At 40.3% G+C, this 14,847-nt stretch overlaps 1 protein-coding gene across 9 annotated transcripts in view; it reads right to left on the bottom strand.

Moving 5' to 3' along the window:
* The window catches only part of TTC27 (tetratricopeptide repeat domain 27), a 172,748-nt gene that overhangs the window by 62,052 nt on the left and 95,849 nt on the right, over positions 1–14,847 (bottom strand). For 7 of the 9 annotated variants that reach the window (XM_005296273.5, XM_065589207.1, XM_005296272.5 and 4 more), the window contains one exon: positions 11,726–11,839. The exons of the other annotated variants lie outside the window; for them this stretch is intronic. In XM_005296273.5, the coding sequence (XP_005296330.2) occupies positions 11,726–11,839 (114 nt within the window). The remainder of the gene's footprint in view (positions 1–11,725; positions 11,840–14,847) is intronic. 9 annotated transcript variants of the gene reach the window in all.

The following is a 14,847-nucleotide window of genomic DNA, read 5'->3' as shown; positions in this document are numbered from 1 at the left end:
CAAACCATTTTTTAATGCGCTGTGCAAAACAAGATGATTTAGATAAAGAAGTTAATTGACCACGGTCTATAGTTGCAAACTGTATTCTGACATTACTTAGAAGTGTAGGCTACATTTTTCTGTACACATTCCAGTAAAGCAGAAGATAACAGTAAAACTGTCCAGTTCATTAGGTGTGTGTTATTTATTTTACAAGAGCTGTGCAGGAATCGGAATTTCCGTTTGGTGGGAAATTCTGTGATTTTTCAGGTTTGGTTTTATTCCGAATTGAAACAAAACAAACAAAAAATTTCAGAATATTCTGGAAAAGACTAGTTTTGGGTCAAGTGCTCCATTTAATTAAAATCTAAATGTTTTGTTCAGATTTAGAGTTTTTGTTGTATATATTATAGTGTATAATATAATTTCAAAATTTATTTTATATTAAGTAATTTTGAAACAACAACAAAAATTCAAAAAATTCTGTGACAGGCCGGGTCACAGAATCCCCCTTGGGACTGCCACCTGATGTGCTGAGACTATCTCTAAGCCTGTTTTCCCTCGCAGCTTGGGACTTCAGTACCTTGCCTGGCTGTGCCAGACTCGCTAGCCTGCTACAAACAGACCCAGAGCCGAACCACGTCCCCCAAAAGCTGCAGGCTTAACTGAAAACAGCTTAACAAAGGGGTTCTGTCTCCAACACTCAGATATCCAGTTCCCAATGGGATCCAACCCCAAATAAATTAGTGTTGCTCTGTATAGAGCTTATACAGAGTAAACTCAAATTGTTCATCTTCTATAACACTGATAGAGAGATATGCACAGCTGTCCCCTCCCCCCCGTATTAATACTTCCTCTGGGTTAATTAATATGTAAAAAGTGATTTTATTAAATATAAAAAGTAGGATTTAGGTGGTTCCAAGTGATAACAGACAGAAGGAAGGTCCAGCAATCACTCACAACCCGTGTAGTTACTGTCCTTTGTTCCAGTTTCTTTCAGGTATCCCTTTGGGGTGGAGAGGCTAGCTGAAGACCAAATGGGAAGGGTTTCCAGGGGCTTATATGGTCTCTCTCTTGTGGGTGAAAACCCCTTGTGTTCTCCTGTGCAGAATCACAGTTACAAGATGGAGTTTTGGAGTCACATGGGCAAGTCACATGTCCATGCATGATTCAGTTCTTTACAGGCCGACGCCATTGTCTACATGTTGGTTTCAACGTTCCCAGGAAAGCTCAGATGTAGATTGGCGTCTCCCAGGGTCTATTGTTAGCTAAGTACTCCCAATTACCTGAATAACCCCTTCATACTATGTTGACCAAATCTGTCTTATGTACTTCCTACAGCAAACACTTTAAATACAAGCAGAGCCAACGCTCATAATTTCAGATATAAAAATGATACATGCATACGAATAGGATGAATACATTCAGTAGAACATAATCTTTGCAAAGATATGTTACATGGCATATCTAGCATAAAACATATTCCAGTTATGTCATATTTACACTCATAAGTATGTTTCTATAAATCATTATGGGGTCCAACCTCTCACATTCGTTTTCAACGATAGCAAAATGCTTCCTTTTATTTATCTTTAAAATGTAATTTCATTGAAATTGACATGGATTCCTGCAGAAAGCTTTAATTTTGAAGCAACGGCATTTTCTGGAAGCAAAAGGATTCATCAGAAAATGCCCAACTAACTCCATCTTCTATGCTGGATGCTTGGAAATAGCTGAATGTAAATAAAATGCTGCATTAGAATATGACTATTTATTAAAAAAAAAAAAAAAAAAAAAGAAGACTCCCCGCCCCCATCCAACAGAAAGAAAGTAATGACTACTCTGTCTGCAGTTCCAAATTACTACACATGACAATATCTGAAGATTAAAAACTCCCTAGATATGAAAAAATGCAACAGACCACAGCAGCTCTTATAATTCATAGATTTAAGAGCTCCCAAGTATGTTTTAAGAACAGGGAGCTGTTATGGTTGAGTATGCCAATGATCTGTGGATAACAGATCACTGGGAGAGTATTGAACTATATGTTTCTAAATGATGCTTGAAAATTTAAAATGTGGCTAGCGTGTAGGGAGGGACAATCCTACCCTTACTCCATAGCTGAAAATCAACCATACAACTATAAATCAATAAAACTTAAAAAGTCAACAAAACTAAATGAGCAACTCTCTCACACGCTCAACCTGCCCCACCCCACCCCACTCCAAAAAAATCCTCCCCACTTAATCGCTGCTTTTGGGAAAACCCTGGGTAAACAGAAAGGTTTTGCAACATACCCAGATGCTGAAGTCCCTCTTGACAATTTGCCTTGCTGACTAACATCAAACTGGACAGCTAATAGGGAATCTGGGTACAGTGGGCCAGTTTCTATTCCATACTCCTGGGGGAATTATGTGCCACTACACATGCGCAGAATTTATGTCCCTTGCAGAAAAATGACTTTGTGATGGGGAAGCAAAAGGAAGCCACAAGAGCAGTCATGCGACCCTCCCCAGCACTATGTTTTGGGTGCCCAGGGCTTCCGGCAGAGAGGTAAATCACTGTAGGGCAGAAGGCAGAACTGGGGAAGACCCAACTGGTGACTCCTACCCTGTGCCGGGCTCAGCTGCTAATCCATTTTTTCCTTTAAATTTGTTTTAAACTGCAGCTGTGCATTAGTTATTTTAACTGTTTTTGCGTTTAAGTTTTTTTTCATACTCTGATAACTTAAAATTGACCAAACCAATCCCCAAACTTGCCACCAAAAAAATCACTTTTAGTTAGGTCTCAATGCTTCAAAACAGTCTGGAAAGAAACCTTTATAAAAAAGGTCACAAGAAATTGAAAGTATTTACGATGGATGAATTTATATTTTCAGTCTTATGACCTTCTCATGCCTTCGCAGAGTGTTGAAACCCCAATTGATAATTCCACCAGCAACCATACAATGACAAACTTAACAGAAATTTCATATTAATGGGAGTGAACTTTATCCATATTTAAAGTCACTTATAAATGTTATTTTTATGGGAGTTATTTGTTCCCCAAAACACCAAAAAACCTGACAGTAACTATTCCACAATGAAGAGTAGCCACATGCAAGTTTCAAGTTTTAAGGTTCTGCTGTTTTTATGCATGAGTAAAAATATATCTTCCACAGATTTGAGAAGTAAATACTGTTATGCACTCGAACAATTTGTGTAGAAAATGTACAGTTCAGTAGTTTAATGTTTTTTCTTAAAACAACGTGAACAAAAAACTAACATTAGTGGCTTAATATAAATACTTGCCTATGTTACACACATGTTTCTAATAAATGATTCTAATTAATAGTAGAACTTACCTTCAAACAACCAGTATAGTGTCTTTCTGGGCACAATAGGCAGGCAGAAGTGCTGCAGCATATTTCACCGCAACATTTCTGCCTCCTCTGTTGTCAATGCTGATCGAGTATCAGTGATACGAAAGGACTGTTAAGCACTACCAGAGGAAGTATCAGCAGGACTGAGAGAAAACTGAGGACAAGGACATTTATGAGGTGGGCTGCAAGGAAATAGCTAAAGGTGAACAAAGAGATCAGGTGACCTCCTGGCCCGGGAAAGAGACAAAGCCCAGAGGAGGAGAGGCTGGAGGGAGTTTCAGTTTGGAGTTGGCTGGGGACTAGGAGTGAGGGCAGACGGGGGTGTCGGGCTTGCTGGGCCCCAGAATGGACCCGGCGGAGGGGTCCCAGGCGCTGGACCGACAAGCCCCGTTTTAGAACGTGTTCCTGTCATCTAATAAACCTCTGTTTTACTGGCTGGCTGAGAGTCATGTCTGACTGCGAAGTGGGGATGCGTGCAGGACCTCTGGCTTCCCCAGGACCCCACCTCGGCGGACTTGCTGTGGGAGGCGCACGGAGGAGCATATGTTGAATGAAATGTTCCATCTTCCAGGTATTTCAATTTTGACCTACCACATGCACTGCTTCATGTTACCAATAATATTACTTTTTTTTCCTGAAGAGCCCACAAAGTGGAGAAAACATTTACATCTACTCTTTTATCTAACTAGTCAATCTGAGTACAAGCTTCTAAACCACAGACATTCAATTAACCTAAGCTTTAACAATAACAGTTTCTTCTTGTGGTGACAAGTGTCAGAAGATGGTGGGAATGTATTTGACCAAAAAAAAAAAAAAGCTCTTTTGGGTCTGCATTTTTACTCTTCTCAATCAATTACAAATTACAACACATCTTTTTGACTTGGGGGGGGTCTCAGTGGGGGCAGAACAGGAAAAACAAGTTCAGTCTCTCTAGTTCTGCATTTGATTAAACTGTTTCAGAATAGTCAAATTCTTACTATTTTTCCTCTTTATAACATTTCATTCTTTTCCAAACATGACTGCCCTAACTAACATGAAAGCCTAAGTGATATCTAGTTAACTTTTGTTGAGAAACTACTTGGCGAAAAACACTCTTTCAATGGCTGAGCCTAACCCAGCAAACACACAATATATGGTAATGTAATGGCACCCTTCCAGCTTGAAAAATGGTTGTGTAAGCACCAAAACAATTCAATTACTGTGTCATGCCAAAGCATCATGAGTGACTGAAGAGTCCAATTCTTGAGTGAAAGTGCTTGCCATAGTTAATACAGGTGTAATGCACAGGGCCATAAGATGAAGCCAGCACACTATTAGCACCTGGAGGCCTGCTGTGCTTTCCTCTTTGCTTTCTTCATTTTTCCCCTCTCTCAACCACCTTTCCTCTGCCTCTGGCTCCCTGTTGCAGAGCAGCCCCCCAGCATAGACTGTTAGCTGCATCTTCCCAGCTAGAGGTGTCAATGTTGACGGTTTTGAGGCCTTATCTACACTAATGCTGTAAGTTGATTTAAGTTACACTAGTTAAGTTACGTGAGTTACATTACTTAAGTTGACATAATTTACATTGACTTAGCACGCTGTCTACATTGCGCTACGTCGACAGGAGAAACTCTGTCAACTTAACTTCCGCCTGTCGTTGAGGTGGAGTACTGAAGTTGACGGGAGAGTGCTCTCCCATTGACTTATCGCGTCTTCACCAGACCACAGCAATTGCAGCGGCGCCCATTTAGCACCACACTGAAGACAAGCCCCGAGTTCCTGTTGCAAACATTCTTGAATGTGAGTTTTTTATCTGTATAATATATGTACACATACACACACAGGAAAAATGGATTCAGGATGAGGTGGAGAGTCCTACTGTAGAATCATTTATTGCCTTCTATTTCTAGGCAACTGAAATGGTTGTACAACTCTGCATCTGGGAAAGCGGGCAAGCATTACATTAAAATGTGTATAATGTCCACAAACATTTCCGTTCTTTATGCTTTCCTGTAACATTTAAAAATTTTAAGTACTATTTTAGGCACGGTGAGCCATCTTACTCACAGCCTCTGTAGGAAAATATGACATATCCCTGAGCCTTATCACTAATAATACAATACTGACATTTACAGCATTCAGGTAGTTCTAATGCTATGCAATTAAAGGATTAGATCAGCGGTTCTCAAACTGTGGGTCAGGACCCCAAAGTGGGTCGCAACCCTGTTTTAATGGGGTCACCAGGGCTGGCGTTAGACTTGCTGGGGGCCAAAGCTGAAGTCTTAGCTTCCTGAGCTTGGGCTTCAGCTTTGCTCCCACCCGGGGTGTTGGGGCTCAGGCTTTGCCCCTCACTCCCCGCCTGGGGTGGTGGGGCTCAAGCAAGCTCAGGCTTCGGTTCCCTCTTCTAGGGTCGTGTAGTAATTTTTGTTGTCAGAAGGGGGCCATGGTGCAATGAAGTTTGAGAACTCCTGGACTAGATGTGATGTTATTGACATAAACTGGGACCATATAGATCACTGATGCAACCATATAGTTGCACCAAATCTTGTACAAAGGAGGGTCAGTAAGGTGTCTATGGAAAGGTTATGATCTGCTGGTTATAATTATGCTATCTGCATGCGTGTATCCATTTTGTAGTTGAAGTTATGAATACTGGCTATTGGATATTCAGGCCTGTCTGTAAAGGCCTATACTTTAAGAATTTAGGTGTATTCTTATCACTAAGCTAGTTATAGAGATATAAAAGAAAGAATCAAAATCACTGTCTGTGAAAGGGCCTTCTCGTACTGTGACAGTCTGATGCCCTGTTCTTAGGCTAAGTAAGGCCTTTGGCTAAGCAGCAGAGGCAGCCATAAGCTGAGAAGTGAGCAGTCACATCCTCACATTCCAAACCAGTCACATGGAAATAAGGTGCTATTGGGCTGTTAGGAATACAATTCTGTCCTGATATTCCTATCACCTCCAGAGAAAGGAAAGAACCTAGAACATGTAAAAGGAAATTTAGTTTGATAGTTTTCTGTCTGGTAAGAACTCACTTATCAATAGACAGCTGAAAAACCCTTATGTCTGAATAGATGTAGTTGTGAAATCCTCACTTCTGTATGTTTATTTGCATGGTCTCTGTCTGGTTCTGTAATTGTTTCTGTCTGCTGTATAATTAATTTTGCTGGGTGTAAACTAATTAAGGTGATGGAATATAATTGGTTAAATAACCATGTTACAGTATGTTAAGATTGGTTAGTTAAATTTCAGTAAAATGATTGGTTAAGGTATAGCTAAGCAGAACTCAAGTTTTACTATATAGTCTGCAGTCAATCAGGAAGTAAGGGGGGAATGGGGAAATTGGAATCATGTTTTGCTAAGGGGGGAATGGGAACAGGGAATGGGAACAGGGATTGCTCTGTGGTGTCAGAGCTGGGAAGGGGGCCACTGAGGAAGGAAACTGGAATCATGCTTGCTGGAAGTTCACCCCTGTCAAGGCTGCTTCCCCACTCTGAACTTAGGGTACAGATGTGGGGGCCTGCATGAAAACTTCTAAGCTTAACTACCAGCTTAGATCTGGTCCGCTGCCACCACTCCCAATGTGCTAATTCCCTTCCCTGGGTAGCCTTGAGAGACTCTTCCCTGGTGAATACAGATCCAAACCCCTTGGATCTTAAAACAAGGAGAAATTAACCATCCCCCCTCCTTTCTCCCACCAACTCCTGGTGGATCAAGATCCAACCCCCTTGGATCTAAAAACAAGGAAAAATCAATCAGGTTCTTAAAAAGAAGGCTTTTAATTAAAGAAAAAGGTAAAAATCATCTCTGTAAAATCAGGATGGGAAATAACTTTACAGGGTAATCAAACTTAAAGAGCCCCGAGGACCTCCCTCTAGCCTTAGGTTCAAAGTTACAGCAACAGAGGTAAACACTCTAGTAAAAGGTACATTTACAAGTTGAGAAAACAAAGATAAAACTAACACGCCTTGCCTGGCTGTTTACTTACAAGTTTGAAATATGAGAGACTTGTTCAGAAAGATTTGGAGAGCCTGGATTGATGTCTGGTCCCTCTCAGTCCCAAGAGCGAACAACCACCAAAACAAAGAGCACAAAACAAAAGCCCCTCCCCCCCCCCAAGATTTGAAAGTATCTTGTCCCCTTATTGGTCCTTTGGGTCAGGTGTCAGCCAGGTTACCTGAGCTTCTTAACCCTTTACAGGTAAAAGGATTTTGGAGTCTCTGGCCAGGAGGGATTTTATAGTATTGTACACAGGAGGGCTGTTACCCTTCCCTTTATAGTTATGACAACCCCAATAAACATTGAATTGTTTGCGCCTTTCAACTTCAGGTATTGTTGCTCTCTGTTCATGCGAGAAGGACCAAGGAAGTGAGAGGGTGAAGGAATAAGCCCCCTAACATCTATGTACTTGTATCTCAATGTGTTTGATTCTAAGTAGCATTAGTGAAGCTTTTGGTCAGCTTCTTGAGAAAGGCATTTGCAGATTAAGTGCCCAATCAGGAAACACTTAACTGACAATGGACCTTGGGAGATGCCAATCCACATGAGAAGTCTTCCTGGGAAAGTTCAAATTAGCATGTGAGCAGTGGCTGCTGCCTGCAAACTGAGTCATGCATAGACACGTGACTTGCCCAGGTGGCTACAAATTCCATCTTGTTGCTGTGATTTTGCACTGGAGAACAAAGGGGTTTCCGCCCAGAAGAGAAAGAATATAAAAGGCCCTGGAAACCCCTCCATTTTGTCTTCAATCCTGCTTCTTACCTCCGGAGGAACCTTGCTACACTGAAGCTCTGAACAAAGGACTGAATGATCCATCCAAGCTGTGGATGTACTCCAGAGTCTTGATTTGAGCCTGCAGTTTATTCTATCACTGCTACAAGCCTGAACCGATAACTTTGCCATTACTGTATGTAATTGATTCCATTTAACCAATTCTAGCTCTCATCTATATTTCTTTCTTTTATGAATAAACCTTTAGATTTTAGATTCTAAAGGATTGGCAACAGCATGATTTGTGGGTAATATGACTTGTATATTGACCTGGGTCTGGGGCTTGGTCCTTTGGGATCGGGAGAACCTTTTTTCTTTTACTGGGGTATTGTTTTTCATAACCATTCGTCATAACGAGTGGCACTGATGGTGACACTGGGAAACTGGAGTGTCTAAGGGAATTGCTTGTATGACTTATGGTTAGCCAGTGGGGTGAGATCGAAGTCCTCTCTGCTTGGCTGGTTTGGCGTGCCTTAATAATAAAGGAAACCCAGCCTTGGTCTGTAACTGCCCTGCTCTATGCAGTTTGTCCTGAACTGATACTCTCAGTTGTGTCCTGCCAGAGGCAGCAACGTTACACTAGATAACTGTAAAAGAAAGTGAAAACAATGAAGAGAGCCAGTGACCATCCAGCTCTCCATGAAGCAACACAAACTGCTCAACAGACCAATTTGGGATCCTCTGAAGTAAGTATGTATTTTGATTTCATAACTGTCATTGGATTGGAAAGACAAGGAAAAAATAAAACAATGAAATAAGTTGAGTTAGCCCAGCATGTGAGTCCTTATTCACAAGTTACATCCAGCCCCCTTTGCTCTTGGGTTCAGACTCCAGAGCAGCTGCTTCCAACTGATAAGTCTGTTAAATGTGCATTCCAGATATCAGAGGTCCAGCAACCACACACAGTCACCAAAATTTAGCTTCACACACACTCCCCTCCCTTGTAAATTTATCAATTATCGATTTTGTTTTTTGGAATGTTGGAGATTCTGTTTTTGTTGGAGGGCCTGATGGGAAGAGCATTTACAGTTTGCTCCTCCAGTATCTCATTTACAGATACATTTCTAGCAGTAGTATTTTCACTTTTAGATTCAGTTTCTATACTTGTATTGTCGTCAAGCCAGTAAAAAGGAAAATCATTTCCCCCTCAGTAATTACATGGTTACTGTACATTCCATTCCTTTTTTAATTTCTGGACCTTTATCTACAAACAAATGACCCTCATTTTTCTTCATTATTTCTCCATTAACAAGGTTTGTCACTGGTTCTAATACCTTACAACATTCCCCACTTCATTCCACCCCAGTAATTCTGAACCAATACCCTTTGGGTCTAGGCATAAAACTCTGGGAGGCTTATATCAACACTGTTCTTCTAATTTTATTGCTAAATCTGGTCTAATCAAATCAAATTCTTAACTGACATTTAAGAAATAAATATGCTCAAGATTTCCATGTAGTTGTCTGTGGTGCTGGCCTACATAATAAAAAAAATGTTTCTAATATAATGGTCTAAGACTCTACTCTAATTTTCTCTATTTTCTAAACTTGAGTGCAATTTCTTTCAGCTTTTGTTACTATACTTGAAGCAAATGTGATGGGATTCTTTTTCCACATCCTGGTTTATGTGAAATTACAGCTACTATTCCTGCTGAGAAGCGTCATTTCTAATAGTAAGGAAGATTCTGAATTAGAACCACACCTAACACATGGTGTTAGATTTAGACCACGGTGGGAAGATGTTTAAAAAAAAAAAATCAAGATTTTCTGTATTAAAAACCCAACTGATACTATATTTATACAGTAGTGGAAACAAACTAGCATGTACATCAAGACAGACTGAGGATTAATAACAACGGTTAGAGCCTTGCACAGATACAGAATTTGTATCCGCATTTGCTCCACAAACATGGTCCGCGATATCCAGAGATTTGCAGGGCTCTAATAATGGAGAGTTACATGGTCAATTAACTACAAACATATTCCTACCTATATCAACTTCTATACATTACAATTTATTCCACCCACATCTATTTTCAGATTCTTGCACTTTAAATACTTCTAAAATTAAAACCAGATCAGCATCTTATTTCCTGCAATGGAAAATGCAGCACAGTAATAACTATCACCTACTGGAAGAAATATTCAGAACAAAACTGAAACCTTTTCAATATGTACTAAATTAACTTTTTAAAAAATTACACAAGCATTAATACAATGGTTTTTGTTTCATTATTATAGTACTTGAGCTTCCCAGCAATTGTTTTAATAGATCTAAGCTTTTTACGCCGAGGGAGAGAGAGAGAAATACCTTTAGGCCTATAAATTAGTCTTTCACTAGTGGTCAGCACAATTGCCTGAGCTGGACCAGGGGGGTTGGCTCTGCGATTCTTGAACTTGCTTTGATCTAAAATCGCCTACACTTGGAAACTTCTGGGCATGCTCAAAAGCCATTTATTTGACAGGCTTTGGGGGGGGAAGATGGTTACTTTGGGAGAGGAGTGGATGGTGCAAAGGGGGCTTATTTGATGCTTTGCTATATTGGGTGTCTGAGTTAATTTTCTACTGTATGATTATTTATTGCTGCTAGGTAGTAAATTATGCAATTGTAAGTTAATTTTTTTATTAGGGAACCTATAACTTTACATAGGGATGTTTTACATTTTTCTTGACAACTACATAAATAGAATTCAAAATCTAAGATTTATTTTGTCTATTTATTTTAATTTAGCTCCTAAGCAGTTATTTTATGGAATAATTATAAAACAGATCCCCTTTTTAAAAAATAACCTGATCTTATAAAAGTGTATTTGCATACGTATTTATGGTGAAACCCTGAAGCTGAAACACATTGAGGTACTTCTATGCACTCATGATTTGTTCAGTCTACTTTTTAACCTCTGTTTTTACTTGCAGTTGACAACTATTTATTCATTCATAATGGGATTAAAATTTTATGTTAAACTCAACATAAAGGTATATGCCACTATGCCAACTTTATAAGCTTTAGTCAATTTTTCTTAACTGTTCCTTGTTCTAACAAACACCGAGAATCTATTACACTTGATGGGCCCTCATCTAACTGCCTTCAAATGTGACGCTTATCCCAAGGCTTTGGACACCCTTCTTCCTAACTGCCAAGGGATCTTCCCCTGCTAGCAGCCCACTATCCTCCTGATCTAGAAGAAAAAAGCAGCAACATATTGCCCCCACGCAGATTCACCACACATTTAACTAGTAAAGGTTTCTGGTGAAACAACACTAACATGAACCAAGTTTAAATTTGTAAAGATGGCAGACTATTTTAAAAAATGCTCCACAGAAAGGTTAAATTTCCCTATTAAGTTGTATAGAATTAAAGGTAAGAGAACATACCACACAATTGAAATGTTTTGTGGATTTTGTTAGCTAATAGGTTTTGCATTCACAAACCACTACAAAATAACCATTTGAATGTCACAGAAAGAAGAAAAGTTAAGGAAACAGGTTCTGGTTTCAACCTTCCAAAGGATTATAGTGTTTTTATTTACAAAATTAAATACTTTGAAAAATGCTAGCTTTCTTTCAAAGTTGGCTATCTAAATGCTTGCAAGAGAATGTGTATGAGGATTGGAGGCAGTAACAATGGAAGGCCTACCTGAGTCTGCCTCATTGCCCGTTCCACTCGACGAGTGCTTCCTTTCTCAAGCTTTGTCCGGAGAAGTAAGGCTGAAGTTTGAATGGCCCAGAATTTAGGTTGTGAAAGTAAACACTAATGAGGGGATAATTAAAAAAAAAAAAAAGAGTTAACATTTTTTATTTTAAAAGTAGTAAAAAAAAAAAAGAGATTAGATGGTAATTTTCAACATATCTCACTTGCTCAAGCAGGTCTGCCCAAACTGCAGTCTATTCTGAAATTCAAATTTTCTGTCATGGTATCTTATTGGTAAATTCAAGACATTACATGCATGCATTTGCTGGTCTATTAGATAACCATGGACCAAAAATGACTGGACCAAAGGTTTTATTGCTATGCCATTTCATCTGAATAAAGTTCATCTCATATGGGTGGGTGGGTGTGTACACATAGAATAGAATTTGTGACTAGTGAATCAACAAGGAAGCAAGACAGAGAACAAGTGGTGAAAAAACACATGGAAGGTGATTACAGGAAGGAGGGCTATTTATTTCCCTAAATAGTGGCTCTGATACAAGCAAAAAAGTAGTTATTTGGTGTTACAGCATAAACAAAGTTGTGCTCAGCAGAATTTATCAGAGTTGTTGGTAATCTAGTGAATTTTACTTGTTTTGTTCTATGCAGTTTCTTGCTGTGTGGAGTTTTCTACTTGTTAGCTGAAAATATCAGTCTTCCCTGGGCTGATTTGTTTAGCGCCATGGGAGATTAATCTAAGCAGGAGATTATATATATGTGCCACCTTCAATGGTGAGGTATTTTCCACTTTCTTTCATTGAGGTTTATGCTACATGTGTTTAGAACTCGGTGGTCAATCATTACTGAGCTACAAACTTGACTCATGGCTGTAGGCTAGTGAGGAGTTTTTAGTCCATCCTACTTTCCTCCATATTGAAGCTGAGTGCCCTTAAAGAAACAGCGTGAGGTCACTACTCAGAAAGCCCTCTCTTGATGCCAGCAACCTCACCAGTTATCATCCAATCTCTAACCTATGTTTTTAGGGGAGCCACTTCGTCACAGGAGGTCATTAAGAAAGTGGTAGCCAGAGTGGCCTCAAAACACTTGATTCCATATAAATGGCTTTACTCCCTTCCAGTCTGATGTCAGATGTGGGTACGCTACCATTATCTGTGTTTGCATTTTACTTTTACTAAATGAAAAAAAAAAGTTTAACTAGTTGGAGGTAGATGCCAATATAAATTTCTCAGTGAAAGGTATTTCAGCTACATCCAAGGTTCCCAAATGTGGGAATATAAACACAAACCCCACAACCCAAAATGATTAAGCAACTGAACATTCCTAAGTACACTTTCAGGCACAAAAATTTGGACAAGGGCAATACTCTTCATTTCACAGAGTGCAACAGTAATTTGTAGACAAAACAATAAATAGACACGAATAGATTTTCTTAAGAGGTACAAAACTACATCTCTCCCTGTCAGTCAACTATTAATACTTTAGAAACAGCAATAGTTATGACTTCACCTAGGCCTAGACTGAGACTTTATGGGCTTGTCTTCACTACTGGGGTAAGTCGACTTAAGTTACACTATTCCTGTTACGTGAATAATGTAGCTGGAGTCGATGTAGCTTAGGTTGACTTACCCCCGTGTCTTCACTGCACTGTGTCGATGGGAGACGCTCTCTGGTCGCCTTACCTTACTCTTCTTGGGAAGCTGGAGTACCGGAGTCGACCAGAGAGCGCTCTGCAGTCAATTTAGCGGGTCTTCACTAGACCCGCTAAATCAACATCTGCTGCATTGATTTCTGAATTGGAGTATCAGAAATAGGATGAAATTTAATAGTGAAAAGTGTAAGGTGATGCATTTAGGGATGACTAACAACAATTTTAGTTACAAGCTGGGGACGCATTGGTTAGAAGTAACGGAAGAGGAGAAGGACCTAGGGGTTCTTGTAGACCGGAGGATGACTATGAGTCGACAATGTGACGTGGTGGTGAAAAAAGCCAATGCGGTCTGAGGGGGGATATGATTGCTCTCTTTAAATATATCAGAGGGATAAATACCAGGGAGGGAGAGGAATTATTCCAGTTTAGTACTAATGTGGACACGAGAACGAATGGATATAAACTGGCAGTGGGGAAGTTTAGGCTTGAAATTAGACGAAGGTTTCTGACCGTCAGAGGGGTGAAATATTGGAACGGCCTTCCGAGGGAAACGGTGGGGGCGAGGGACCTGTCTGGTTTTAAGATTAAATTAGATAAGTTTATGGAGGGAATGGTTTAATGGTAAAACATATTAGCTGAGGAATACCGAGCAATAGCAGGTAAATAGTATAATGGCTAACAAGGGTCAGGCTGGAGACTCTTGCCTACATGCTCGGGGTCTTACTGATCGCCATATTTGGGGTCAGGAAGGAATTTTCCTCCAGGGTAGATTGGCTGAGGCCCTGGAGGTTTTTCGCCTTCCTCCGCAGCATGGGGCAGGGATCGCTAGCAGGAGGGTTCTCTGCCAATTGAAGTCACCAAGACACAGGATTTGGGGACTTCATCAGCAGAGTCAAGGAAAGGGTAGGGACGGTTTTGTGGCCTGCAGCATGCAGGGGGTCAGACCAGATGATCATAATGGTCCCTTCTGACCTTAAAGTCTATGAGTCTATGAGATCTCCCTGGTAGTAAAGATAAGCCTGTGTGCTACCCTGAGTAACGTGAAGATGAATAGCTATGCTGTCCCAGAAACAGCACAAGAAGTGGGCTGTAGTCCACGAAAGCTTATGCTCTAATAAATTTGTTAGTCTCTAAGGTGCCACAAGTACTCCTGTTCTTCTTTTTACAGGGAAATAGTTGTTAGTCATAATTCCTTCCCTGGTTCTCCCACTGCTCCAAGAGGACAACAATCTGACAACCTTTATCCAGCAGCAGATTAACTTCACTCATCACTCAGGCTCAGCTGTGCTGGTTGGTTTACGAGAGGCAGAACCAAGGCTCCCCCCCCCGCCACCAGTATGGTGGTGGGGAGTAGCACCCCTAAGAAACCTGCCCCTCTCTCCCCGCCAACCAGCAATCTGGGTATCCCATTTTGGAGTAGGTGGGGAGTACTCAGCCCCCTTTTTTCCCCTCTGCACTA

The sequence above is a fragment of the Chrysemys picta genome, chromosome 3, assembly GCF_011386835.1.
Source record: "Chrysemys picta bellii isolate R12L10 chromosome 3, ASM1138683v2, whole genome shotgun sequence".
Taxonomy (NCBI): domain Eukaryota; kingdom Metazoa; phylum Chordata; order Testudines; family Emydidae; genus Chrysemys; species Chrysemys picta.
Note: the sequence above shows the minus strand (reverse complement) of the source record. Positions and strands in the feature narration are given on the sequence as shown.